The sequence below is a fragment of the Pseudopodoces humilis genome, chromosome 1 (assembly GCF_049639895.1).
Source record: "Pseudopodoces humilis isolate 2021_Gansu_Grassland_sample_001 chromosome 1, ASM4963989v1, whole genome shotgun sequence".
Lineage (NCBI taxonomy): Eukaryota > Metazoa > Chordata > Aves > Passeriformes > Paridae > Pseudopodoces > Pseudopodoces humilis.
The window spans coordinates 95,259,646-95,272,525 of NC_142200.1; the positions used below are offsets into that span (position 1 = coordinate 95,259,646).

Sequence of the window (12,880 nt, forward strand, 5' to 3'; positions counted from 1 at the left end):
TGCTATGCTCCACAGACCTTTGTGAGTATGTGACAATTTCCACAGCAGAACAGTCCTGATTATTGTATCCTGCTATAATCTTCTCTGACATGCTAACAAAAATAGAAGCTTCTCTCAGTAGTTCTACATCTTTCCTATCTTCAATGTAAGAAAATAGAAAAATGTCCTATTGTGGTGGGAATTTGGGATGACTTTTGGTAGCTTGGAGATTACAGCAGGACCTATTAAGTTGTAGACTTTGTTGTATTAACAGTGAACTGTTTTAGTGCTGTGGAGATAAAAATCTCTAATACCAGTCAAGAATTTTGTGTACTGGGTATATGGAGTGTAGTTGTATAGCTTTTCAACTGAAATTGTGGACAACTTTTAATCCAAATAGTACTCAAGTTCACAGTATCCATTTGCAGCAGTACACTTTCACATTTAAGAACTCGGTGCACTGTTAGTAGTAATATTTGCAAATAAAATCTGCATCACTTGCTGTTCCAGTCTACTTTGGGCTAATGTTTGATACTTTGCACTTTGTTTACTGTGCCAATGTACAGACACAGAACGGATGCTTTTATATAGATGAACTTGGACTCCCAGGAGCAAACTAAGGCTTTCAAACTTATCAAGGAAGGGGAAGTGATGGGAAGCTTCCTAAAATTCTTCTGAGTATGTTCATTCTGTTCCCAAATGTAGGCATAGATACAGAAGGCTGTCATTATTGTACCATGAACATGGTTTCTGCCACTGAAGGATGATGCATTATTGTAATTCTGTTTATTGTAAGAAGCAGAGCTTAAAATAGAATGGTATGTAAGAATGTATCCTTTCTAAACATGAAAGTTTCTTTGTGTCATAATGAAATATAGGGCTTTAAAAATTTTTATTATTAATGTCTCTCATATATTTAGTTCTTTTTATTAAAGTGGCCAACCTTATGGCACTTGTTTTGTAAAAACCTTTTTTCTCTCCTACTTTCCCTTGTTTGCTGCTGTTTTCCATTTTGTCTCATTTTCTGGTCAGTTATAATTTTCATTCTGATGCCTTCATTTTTAAATTTTTTTTTAACATACAGTTTTTATCTTCTTTCTATACTAACTCTCTGGAATACTAAACCTAAGAGATGAGTGTTAAGAACTGAGTGATCACCCTTGGCATACTTAATTGCAGACAAGTTGTTTGAACTTGTAACACTTGGAGAATGGAAGTGAATATATTTGTTTTGCTATTCCCATGGAAACGAGATATTTATAATGAGCTTCTAAAAACAAGTTACAAATATACACAAAGAACCTGATTCTTTGTAGCAGTTGCTTAATAGAAAGGAATTAGTTTATTTGGAGGGGTTATGGGTTGGGGTTTCTTTCTTAAGTTCATGAGGTCTGAAGAGCTAGTACAAGCAAGGGATTTCCTGAATGTGAACAGTGCATTAAAAATGGTGAAAATAAACTGGGGGTATAACAGCCTTGTGTGTTATGTTGTGTTCAGAGTATTATAATTTTTCATACAGTTTGAGTTGGAGGGAGCTTTTTACATGTCATCTAGGTATACACCACCACCTCGCCCTTCTCTCCAGGGACACATTGCATGAGATCAGGTTGCTCATAGCCCCATCCAACCTGACCAGGGATGGACCATCTACCATTTCTCTGGACAACCTCTTGCAGTGTTTCAACACCCTCCTAAAAATGTCTTCCTTATACCTAGTCTGAATCCACCCTATTTTAGTTTTCAACTGTTACCTTGTCCTATCACAACAGCTGTGCTAAAAGCCTGCCCTCATCCTTCCTTGTAACTCCCCTAAAAGCTGCAGTAAGGTCTTCTGGAGCCATGTCTCCACCAGACTGAACAACCCCAACTCTCCCAACTTTTCTTCATGGCAGAGGTGTTCCTTCTCTCTGATGAACTCTGTGGCCCTCCTCTGGATTCACTGCAACAGGTCGATGTCTTTTCCTGTGCTGGGGACCCCAGAGCTGGATGCAGTGCTCTACGTGGGCTCCCACCAGAGCATTGTAGAGGGGCAGAATCCCCTCCCTCACCCAGCTCCCGCACTGCTTTTGGTGCAGCCTGGGATACGGTTGTATCTTTCTGGGCTGGGAGAGCACGTTGCTGGCTTATGTCCAATTTTCCATCTAATAGTACTAGCAAGTCATTATCCTTAGGGTGTTTTTGTGGACCTGGATTGGAGAGAGTATAAATCAGGGTTTGTTGAAAGACTTTTCTTCTGTCATTTCTACCTACTCAGTCAGTGGTCTCCTATACATTCAACCCGTGACTGTACAGACGGAGGAGAGGGGAGCATGCTGTTCTAGTTAGTAATCATGATGACAGAAACTGCTCAGAGCTCTTTGAGACCTGTCTCTGGAGACAGGAAGGGTGTAGGATTGCTGCTTGGTAATGTAGATGCTGGTACATGGCATACATGTACCATACCTCACATACCAAAAGTGCAAGAACATGTCGTGTTCCTAGGATTTTCCACAAGACTTGACATATTTTGCAGCTGTAGAGTTTTGGAGTTAATTAGGATGCTTTACAAGTGGATTTGATAATATTGTAATAGATGGGGAAGCGAGAGAGGATATTTTTGGAGTGTAGAAAAAGACAACAAACTTCAAAATTAAAGCTGGTTTATTTAGGAAACTTGGGATATAGTTGCAAAAATTCCTTCACTTCCAATCCCATTTTTAACATCACTCCAATTAATGTTGTTTGCTGATAAAGAATATCAGCTACAATGCGCATTTGTTCCTCTTTTGGGGTCCAGCTGCAATACTACGTTGGTCATATATGTGTCTAATTTGTGGTTATACCTTAAGCTGAAGGGGAAATATCCACTCACTTCCTTGCCCCATGTAAGTGACAGGCAAAAGACCAAATGTGAGAGCTAGCTATACCTCAGACCAAGTGTTCTTTGTTCCTCTTGGGAGCCATATTTATGTATTTTTCCTTTTAATTGAGACACAAAAAAGTTATGTTCTTCTATTTAATAAGAGTGCAACTTAACAAAATTCTTCATGTGTTAATAAAACCTTGAGATCAGTTCATTTAGAGCACAGTGCTAATAGCGATAAAATAATGGGTTTGATCATTTAAGAGCTGAACTCAATGATCCTTGTGGGTCCCTTCCAGCTCAGAATATTCTGTGAAAAATAAATGAGTCAACATGAATTTCTGCTGGTTTTGCTGAAAGTGATTATTCTCTTTCCCATTGTGATGATCCTGACTGATGATCCAAGCTAAACCTATATGCTGCAGAAAACTGCCTTTGGCAAGGCCTGCATGCTAGACTTGGCCTGTAGAGAATTTAGGGCCTTAGGGTGTTGTTATGCTGAAGCCTTGCAGTGATTGCCAGTGCTTTCTTTTTCTAAATGAGAGGCAAAACAAAATGAAGTCTTTGACCTCTTGAGCTACTTAAAAGTTCTTGGACATGTTTCATCAGAAGAGGGATGTTAATCCTTTTAATGAGAATCCTGGAGAAATTCCAGGTAGTTAATTGCAATTTATTCCACCTGTCTTTCTGATTAATGAAATGCTGGATTATATTCTTTATTTCTACTGTCATGATGTTCTTTTACCAGATAATTCTGTGAGATACTCCAGCATATGCTTTACCCAAAGCAGACAAGTAGTCTGCAAACAGCAAGGTTTGGTCAAAAAACACAAAGTTTATTTTGTGGGGTTGCTAATGTTTGCTACATTTGTTGGACTGCATTGAAAATAAAGAATGCTATGAGCAAATAAAGAATGTAATGAGCAATTATGTAACAGGTTCCCTTAGTGTTGAATTTTGTTGTGAATAACCAATTTCTCTTTGTTTTAAAAGCCTGGGATAAAATTTCATTTTTGTTTAGTTAATTGAAATAGGTTTCACTTTCTGACTGTTGGTTGCTAAACCAGAAATCTCACTTCCCCTTTTCATTAGGGGAGGCATCCTCCAGCTGAGAGAAATTTGACCTCTGAAGGTGTCCAAGAAAAGATCAAAGATAAATCCATGACATACAGCTGAATTGCTCTTCACAATAGTCTTTTTGACATTTGAAATAAAATTAGATTTCTATATACTGTTTTTCTAGCCCAAGATTTCTGTTGCCAGTACACACTTTGTCTATCCTAGCATCTATTGTTCCTTCCTCCTATATAAACAGCTGTCTCTGTTGAAAGGACTGGTCTGGGTTGTGTGTTGTTGGTGCTTGGTTATTTTTTTTCCCTTGATTTGCTTGAAATGTTCTCTAAATTGGCATAAAAAGAAATGCTGACGCAGCAAACAAAACTTCTATAGTAGCATGTTTCCAGCAACATGGACTCTCAAATATTACTTTAACTTTGAGACTTCTACTTTTTTTTTTTACTTTCACTTTTTTGTAATGTTGTAAACATTATCTGCTTTTGAAGATGGTACTGTTTAAGATTATATCAGCATAAGTATCAAAACATCTTTTTGAAAATTATTCTATTTGATATGTTAAATTTTAGTTCAAAATCTGTGGCTAAATTTGGGGGTGTAAATTCTTATTGAAAATATCAGAGGATCTGTAATTTACTACTACAGGAAAAGATGTGGTTTGTGTCTGCTGTAATTCATATCAACTAAAAATAGATGGTTTTGGTTTAATGGTGAGTAAACTCAGTAATGCTGTTGTTTCATACCTGAAATTTAAAATGAGGAGCACTAAAACTAGGTTAATACTAGAGAATTGAGTGGAACAGTGCATACTATACAATGTTATCTCCTACCTAAATTGAATATTTTAAAATGCTAGAAAACAGACATGCATTAACCTCCTTTTGGTTAAATACATCACTGTAGTAAATGCTTTGTAAGAGTTCTATCAACTGCAACCTTTGGTGTGATGGACCAAAAAAGGTCTGCAGGAATGACAGTGTAAACTGGTGTTTGTAAAGTGTGAATTTCGCATTCATCAGAATTTGCACCACACACTTGTACAGCAAAATCCTCTCCATTAAAAGTAAATATAAGTAAGTGATTTACTAATATGAACATATGGTCTTCCTGTTAGTGAAAACTACAGAAAGTATTCAGCTCCAAATTTCTGGGAGGTTTATGAGTTTACCAGACTACTATATTGTGTTTTTTCTGTACCTCTAAATATTTTTTGAAGATGATGGTCTACGAAGGAAAACCGGTATTGAATTTAAATGTGTCATTTAAAAACTTGTCAGTCTTCAATTGAGGAGGAATTTCAAGTTTTTAAATGTTTTTCAATAGTGCTTTACGCAATAGCAGAATAATTCTTAATTTATTTGTGAATACATGAATAGTGACTTATAAATAAAATGATGACCAGTTATTCAAAGAGGAATAAAAAATATTAAATAAAAGTACGCACCTAAGATGCTTCAGTTCTTGTCTTGTACATGCTGGCTTTATGAGTGATCAACAAAATGAGACTGTATTTAATTTGATGAGCTGCAGGCATTTTGACAGTAGACCCAGTCCCTTTATTTCCTCTTTATTTCTGAACATTAATCAAGGGAAGTCTATAAAGTGCTATCCTACTCATGTACATATAAAAATAAGATGGTATTGCTGGGTTATCTTTTATTTGATGCTATAAATGGATTGCATGTGCCTTCCTGTTCTGTTGCAATTTTCTGTTGTTCACTGTGGTAAACTGAAACCATTCTGCTATTCTTGAAATGCTTTTTGTGCTCTCTTGTAATTTCTTTCAATTGCTATGTGTTTCAACAGGGGAAAGTCTGTAAGAACTATTACTTTTGAGCAGTTTAAGGAAGCTCTTCAAGAACTCTCCAAGAAGCGATTTAAAGGCAAAAGTGATGAGGAAGCACTTCGAGAAATGTATAAACTAATTGAAGGAAAAGGCCCAGATTTAACTGGAGTAACGGTATGTTACTGATCTAATGGACAGATTGTTTCTACCTGTCCTTTGTTCTTCTGCAGTGTTATGTTCACCACTTCCCTCTACAAGCCACAATTCCAATTTCTCTGTGAGCCCGAAGGCAGCAATTGCTAAGCAGAATGGGAGCAGAGATTATGCAACAACTGAGTATTGCACTGCTGTCTGTTCTTGTTGCACTGTTGTCTGTCTTGCTCCTTCTAGGAATTGTACTACCACATAGTAGCACCTCAGAAATATCCTGAGCTCTTGTGTATGCTTAGAACAAGGAAGTGTTCATGAAGAGTGGTGTATCCAAATCAAATCAATAGAATCAAATCAGGAGAATGGCATTAGAGCCTCAATAAAAAGTTGTGTCTTGTGAAATACCAAAAAACAAAGGCATATTGAAATACATTTAATTGCACCATGTGAATCCCAGAATACTGGAAATCTGGGAATGATTATCATGTGGTCCGGTCTTTGTTTCTTGTTAGTTCCAAGCCTGTCAGCGCTGTAACGTTCTTTGTTTTTAATTTTAAAATACTGGTATTAAGCTTTGTATGTGAAAAGGAAGCTATAAAGCAGTATATATATATCCACTATATAATATATGTATATATTATAAGGTACATAATCTTGGTTGTCCTTCTAGATGTCCAGGATAGGCAAGTTTTTATCCAGTATTTTAGGAGATACTGTAGTGTTTACCATCAGCTTGAATAGTTCTGTTGGTTTAGTTCATCTGCTTAAAATTTGTGATCCTCTTGAATTTTGCCTATAAACCTGTGAATGAAAATATAATCGTTTCAGAAACTGGTTCTCTACAAATGGTCAGTGTAAATATCAAGTGGAAAGATCTCTTTTGAGTTGTAAAATAAGTCAGCTTTTTGCAATATTTTATTACTCTTCTACTCTCATTTATTGAACCTTTTTTTTTGTTCTTCACTTACCTGAGTAAATTTGAGTAACTTCTTCATCTGTTCAGGGATTCTTACATAGAATTTTGTACATTCTTCTAGGCCTCACTCCTGATTCCATTTTTGGTATTTCAGCAGGCAGACACTGAAATTATCAGTGTCTGCTACTAATGAAATGGTCTCTGTGTGGGGGACATGGATGAGACTTCCTGGAGAGTAAAATAAAGACCCGCAAACTTGGCAATTAAAGACAAATAAATAAATGAGTACATGGCCACTCTCCTCCTGCAACCCAGGAGTGCAGATATGAAATCTCTATACAAACTTTTAATTCTTTGTTTACTTTGTGAAGTCAATATTGTGGAAATTTTAAGTTGTGCTGCTTTTTGAATAGTTAGATAAAGCTACATTAAGCTTTTCTTAAAAATTCTAGGGTAAGTCAGTCATGCCATGTAGTGTGTTCCCTGCTCTGTAAAACTCTGCTATAGGTCATGTAGATTTGGTTCTGGTTTCAGACAGAAAACTTTGTGACTACTGACACATTGCTCTAAACATACTAGGGAAGGAGCTGAAAGCATGATTAAGTGAAGCTTGTGGATAAGAATACTTCAGTAGCCTGTGGGGAATTTTGTATCTTGGCTTCTTGTGTTCTGTACTGGGTATTTCGGGGAGTAGGTGGCAGGGGCAGTATGTCTGGAGTAAATGGCAGCCTGGGGAAAAGCGCTCCTTCAGCAGGACAGTTGGAAAGTTTACCTTCACATCAGACAATGAAGATTTTAGAGCATATTGTGATAGAAGTGATGGAAGGTTTTTTATCTTTTTCTGGTTTTTTTTTTCTTCTCTTTCATAGTGTTGCAGAATTACAAAACTCCCTGCTTGTCGTTGAGAAGGCTCAGTAGCCAGATATTGAAACCAAGTGAATTTTAGGCTGCTTTCTAATCTTGGAACAAAACATGTATGATTGACTTTGTCATACAGGAAGAAAGGAATAAGGGTTAATGAAGCCAGTGGCTTTATTAGCTTGCTTGGTTGTGATCTGTCAGTAGGATATGCAGTGCAGGTCAGTGGACAGCTTGCAAACAGACATGTAAATGAAGTCTAGGGCCTTTTAACAGTCCTCATTCCTACACAAAGGTTACAAAGAGCAAAACTGAGGTTCTTTCTTTCCCTGTTCCAAGAGAGTACCATAACAATGCTGAATGCATTTCAACACCTTCTGGAGAACAGATCCATGCTTTGGTCATTGTTTGCTGTTAAAATAAAGCCAGTTGAACTTCAGTGTATATTCATCAGGGTCCTTGACAGAGAAATGCAGAGCAATTTCAAGTGTAAGGAATCTGAGATGATCTCATTCACACCTTCTGTTCACCAGAGGGCTAATTTAAAGCCAGATCAGGTTGTTCAAAGCTCAGTCCAGTCAGATTCACGGTGAGAGGAGTATGAGTGGCAGGGCAGTACAGCAGCAACAGCACTTTAAAAGCTGGGTGATGGGTGTTCAGGGAGATGCTGATGTGGGCAAGATAATATTCTCACCAAAATGTACCTGTTAGGGCAAGAGGAAGGAAGCCAGAGCGCAGCCCACAGAGTGTGGTAAACGAGACATAACAGTTGTTGCAGCAGAAGTGCAAAGAGGTCTAGGAATTCCACTTAAGACTATGAGTCTCTGCTTGAATGCTACAGATTGGTAGTCTGGAAAAGCTGGAGGACATACTGTCCAGCACATGGACATCCATTAAGATGTGGAAGAAGTCTGCAGAACTGCCATTAGCACATCAGAGTCCTTGGCTCTGTTAGGAAGAAGTCCTAATAGAGTATCCATGTTGCATGCTTCAGAGAGCTCCTGTGTCTTCTCAATGTCAGGGTGGCGGTGGGCACTCTTGTGGGACTTGTGCTGTGGTCAAGGTCCTGAGATTTCAGCTGGTTGGAGGAGATGAAGAGGAGATTGATGTGATATTTGTGGAAAACCCAAGCTACACAAGGTGAGAAAGGAGTGACAGCTGGAAACCACATGGACAAAGACTACTGAGATAGAAAAGGCTGAAGGCTTGTGGCTTCTGGCACCAAAAAGTCACAGCTATGCTCCACTTGCAGTTCTTCAGTTTCAGAATACATACAGTATCCTGAGCACTGGTGAAGATCAGCAAGACCCATGAGAGACAGCTGAGCCTGAAATTAGTGTTCACACAAAAGGGGTAAAATGGGTAATAGTGTTGACCAGAATTATCTCACACTGTGGGGACAGACAGGTTCTTTTAAGGATCCTCGGTTGAATGAGAACTGGCCATGGATTTGTAGTTATATCAGGCCATAGCATGAGCTGTGTATTAGTGAAAATCTGGCAAGGAGTGAACAGTCACAGTTTTTTCCATCCCAAATATCTCGTGTGCTGTTACACTTCCCTGTTCTGTAATGGGTGACACTGTACTCTGGCAACAGTGCTGTACCATGAGTCAGGAGTAATGGGTACCAGTCACAGAAAATTCACTGAAGATTCTTCTTGTGGATGATCAAGGCATGTATTTTCTGATCTCATCTGATATCTCAGGAGTTTTATTGCTTGGTAGGTACCAGGATATGGGATTATTGCAGATGCATGGCCAAGATTTTTCCAGCCTCCTAACATGGACCTCTTCTTCCTCTTCCTTGTGGGTACCCAGAGTACTGCTCTGGAGGTAACCTGGAGCATATAAAGAGGAACTACAGAAGTCTAGGGGTGAGGATGATGGGTATGAAGCCTCAGATCTTGTCTTGCCAGTCCCAGGAGGAGGAAAGATTGGGCAGAAGTGGATTGTATGGCTTCTGTTGAAGATGGGGCTTTGGCTTCTAGGACCAGAGAAATGAGGGCTACTCAGCAGGGATGAAGTAAATCTAACAAAGTGGAACAAGAGTATCTTTACAAACTAGGCTTATTGATCTGCTGAGGAGACTATTAGACTGGGTATGAAACCTGAACATGAAAGCTCATAAGGGGCAGAGCAGGTATGTCTAGGTGACAAGCCTGACAAGGGAGGTTCTTGCCCATCAGTAAATGCAGCAGGACATGGGGTCTGTCTTTAACACCTGCAAAAGCATATAGTATGGGGAAAGCAGGGCAAATTCGTTGCAGAGATGTGATTCACTGGGATTGTGCAGGTGTGTTAACACAGCTCTTCTGACTGGAGTGCTGCACTGGATGAATAGAGGATCTTCAGGAAATTAATGAAAAAAATGAGAAAGAGGGATTATTGTAGTGTATGTAAAGGCTTATGTTGACAGCATCTAGCTTTGGAACAAGTCTCATTAAACTCATTAAAGACTGGGGGTAAGATTAAATTGAAGATGGATTCATCAACACCCTTATTTAAAAAAGAAAAAAAAAGACTCTGTAATATATTTCCCTTTCTATTTTGTCTTTGCCACCAACAAGAATGAAAAACTCCTCCTCAGAGAAGTGCTGGCACACTGTTTTTGTGAAAGGTCATATTAATCAGGCTGCTAGATCCCATGAGTTGGGATCATGTAGTGACTTGGACTGTTGAAATGGTGGAGAACTGGAGTTAAGGGGCTAATCTTACAGAGGAAAGGAAAGGGGCTCTTGTAGGTGGCAAGTGGGCAACACCTGATCTGCCCTTATAGCTTGCCATTACATGGTCTTCTCTTGATGGAGCTAGACCTGGGTCAGGCAGATTTGACAGATAAATATGAGTTTGTTGCTGGAAGTCATGTCATATATAAGGCACCTTTTTCATGTCTTTGGCTCTAGCTCTTGCTGGACTCCTAGTCAGTGGGAAGGTTTAGGTACTGTATATAAAACTAGGACTTACAGTGCTTATCACCAGAGCAGCATTACTGGGAACCACTCCATTGAAAGTCCTCACCAGGATTAGATAAAATGGTGTTACTTTCTGGCATTACTAAAGTGGAGTTGCTTATAATTTTCTTTTATGTGGGTGTATCTGTGCATATGTTAAACTGAAGAAACATGAATGAAATCCAAATTTTTTTGACGCTTGATCTCTCTGTCTGACTTTCTGCAGAGTTTTAATGCATGTGCATGTATTCCCATGAATTTAAAAAGAAAGTAAACATAATTTTGGTAGGGAGTTCTGGTACAATCCTCCCCCTCAAAAAGGGCAGACTTTCCCTTTGAAACTTTTTCTTCCATGTTACAGTAATTTTTTGTTTCTCATTTTTACAAAGGTTGTGGATATTGCCAGCAGATCAATAATTTTCAAAACCTTGCTGAGCCTATGAATGTTGGTGCTGATTCTGCAGGCTCCCAGAACATTTTAATTGGCTAAAGAAATCTCCATGGCAACTTTTTCTAGGGAGATGTTCTGTTGGATGGTGAAGTTTTATGGTTGAAGGAGCAAATGTAGGAAAGCCCTGAGTTTCAGCGAGGAAAGCTGACTGCAGCTGGCAGTGTAGGCAGGAGTACTGTGGTTAAGGTGTTGTACCCTTGTGGTGAGGAGTAAGAAGAGCAGCTCACCTCGTGCCTGTGCCCATTGTTTTTGGCAGTGCAGGCATTCCCAGCACTGATTGCTGAAAAGCCATTCAGTCCCTCAGGCGGGCAGGGGTTGTTTCTGTATTGTCTGGACATTTGTAATTGAGGAAAGAAGACCAACCAGAAAGCCCTACTGCAGGGTTTTGCATCATTAAGTTTCTGCCTAAGCTGTGCAGCAGCTTGAAACGCAACCGGAATTTTTGTCAGTGATGGCAAGCGGTGGAAAATACCTTGAGGCAAAGTTGTTTGAGTGGAAACAGGAGTTCATTGTGCAAGCCAGGGCACTCGGTGTCTGTTTTGAACATGTGATATTCCTGAAGTCCAGAAGGTTTCCTGGGTGCTCTTCCTGGTTCCCAGGAACTGGTTGTGGAGAACCTTTTGGGACTGATGCTACGCTGTGTGCAGAGCTGCCCAGCACAGAGTTCCCGCAAGCTCGCCAGGGCTGTGGTGCTGCAGAAGTGATGCCTGTGCAGCTGCAAGAGTGTGGTGCTGCAATGCCCTGCTCGTGGAGCTCTTTGCACTGTGCCAGGTGCAAATCTTTTGTGGCATTTGCTTGGGTTTTGAACCGTGAGCTTTGGAGAAGGGATGGTAACGTGTGCTGACAGAAGATGATGAATGCTACCTTGGCAGCACTGAATCGCCTTTCCTCTTCTTTGCCTCAACTTTGTTGTGGACGGAAAAGACCTGAAAGTGTGGGAAATCTTCCAGTCTCACACTGTTACCTTATTTTCATGATTGTGGCACTAGCTTCATATGGTGCTTCTAGCCTTTTGACACAAAATTTGATTTTATGGGGTCTGCCAAGCCAGTGCAGCTGCAGAGCTTTCAGTGGATATATTTTCCTTCAGCAAACTGCTAGATACTTTTGTGCAAAGATAGACAAAATACATGTTCTTGACTTCTGTGTTTTCATTTCCTTTTTACTGTAGTTCATTTCAGTTTCTAAGGGCTGATAATACATTTCTGTAACTAATTCAAATTCTTGAAAATAGTGAAATTGATTGTGTTGCTTGCTCTGTAAACTGCTCCTAGATTCATTAGTTATCTTCTGGTAGCTGGTAAAATCTGCATAAGTTTGCAGAGCTGTCTTTCTCGAGAAAGGTCTACGGAAGATTTGTTGATCTTTGTTCGTTAAGGTTTCCAGAGTTTAAGACTACAGCTTTCACTTCATCTTTGGTATGAGGGCTGCTTCAGACAGATAGAAATTGGACTATTTTTAAAATGGAATTTGGATAATATGTTGGATTGTTTTGTTTTGTTTACTTGCCTGCAGTGTGGTCAAACACTGGATTAAGTTGCCCATGGAGGTTGTGGAAATTTGGAGGTGTTCAGGACTTGACTGGACAAGTTTCTGTGTAAACTTTTTTGAGCCTTGCTGTGAGCAGGTCTTTATGCTACATAAAGACTCATATTCAAAGGTTTATTCCAACCTAAATTGTTCTGTGACTTAGTAATTTTAAGTTTTGATAATCCTCAGGGACAGAGACTCCCCCATTCTTTCCATGCTTCACCAACCACAGTGGTGAAAAGTTCTCATGTGTCTAGTTGGAATTCCATATCTTTCAAATCATGCCCATTATTGTTTACTTCTGAACTGTCTCTGTAATATAACCACTCTGTTGAGGACAGGA

At 39.3% G+C, this 12,880-nt stretch overlaps 1 protein-coding gene across 5 annotated transcripts in view; it reads left to right on the forward strand.

The window, feature by feature from the left end:
- TPPP (tubulin polymerization promoting protein) overlaps window positions 1-12,880 on the forward strand; it is an 83,798-nt gene that overhangs the window by 36,378 nt on the left and 34,540 nt on the right. For all 5 annotated transcript variants that reach the window (XR_001331617.2, XM_005525227.3, XM_014254531.2 and 2 more), the window contains exon 3: window positions 5,702-5,855. Coding sequence is in view for 4 of the 5 variants with exons in the window: in XM_005525227.3 (XP_005525284.2) it covers window positions 5,702-5,855 (154 nt within the window). In the remaining variant the exon portion in view is untranslated. The remainder of the gene's footprint in view (window positions 1-5,701; window positions 5,856-12,880) is intronic.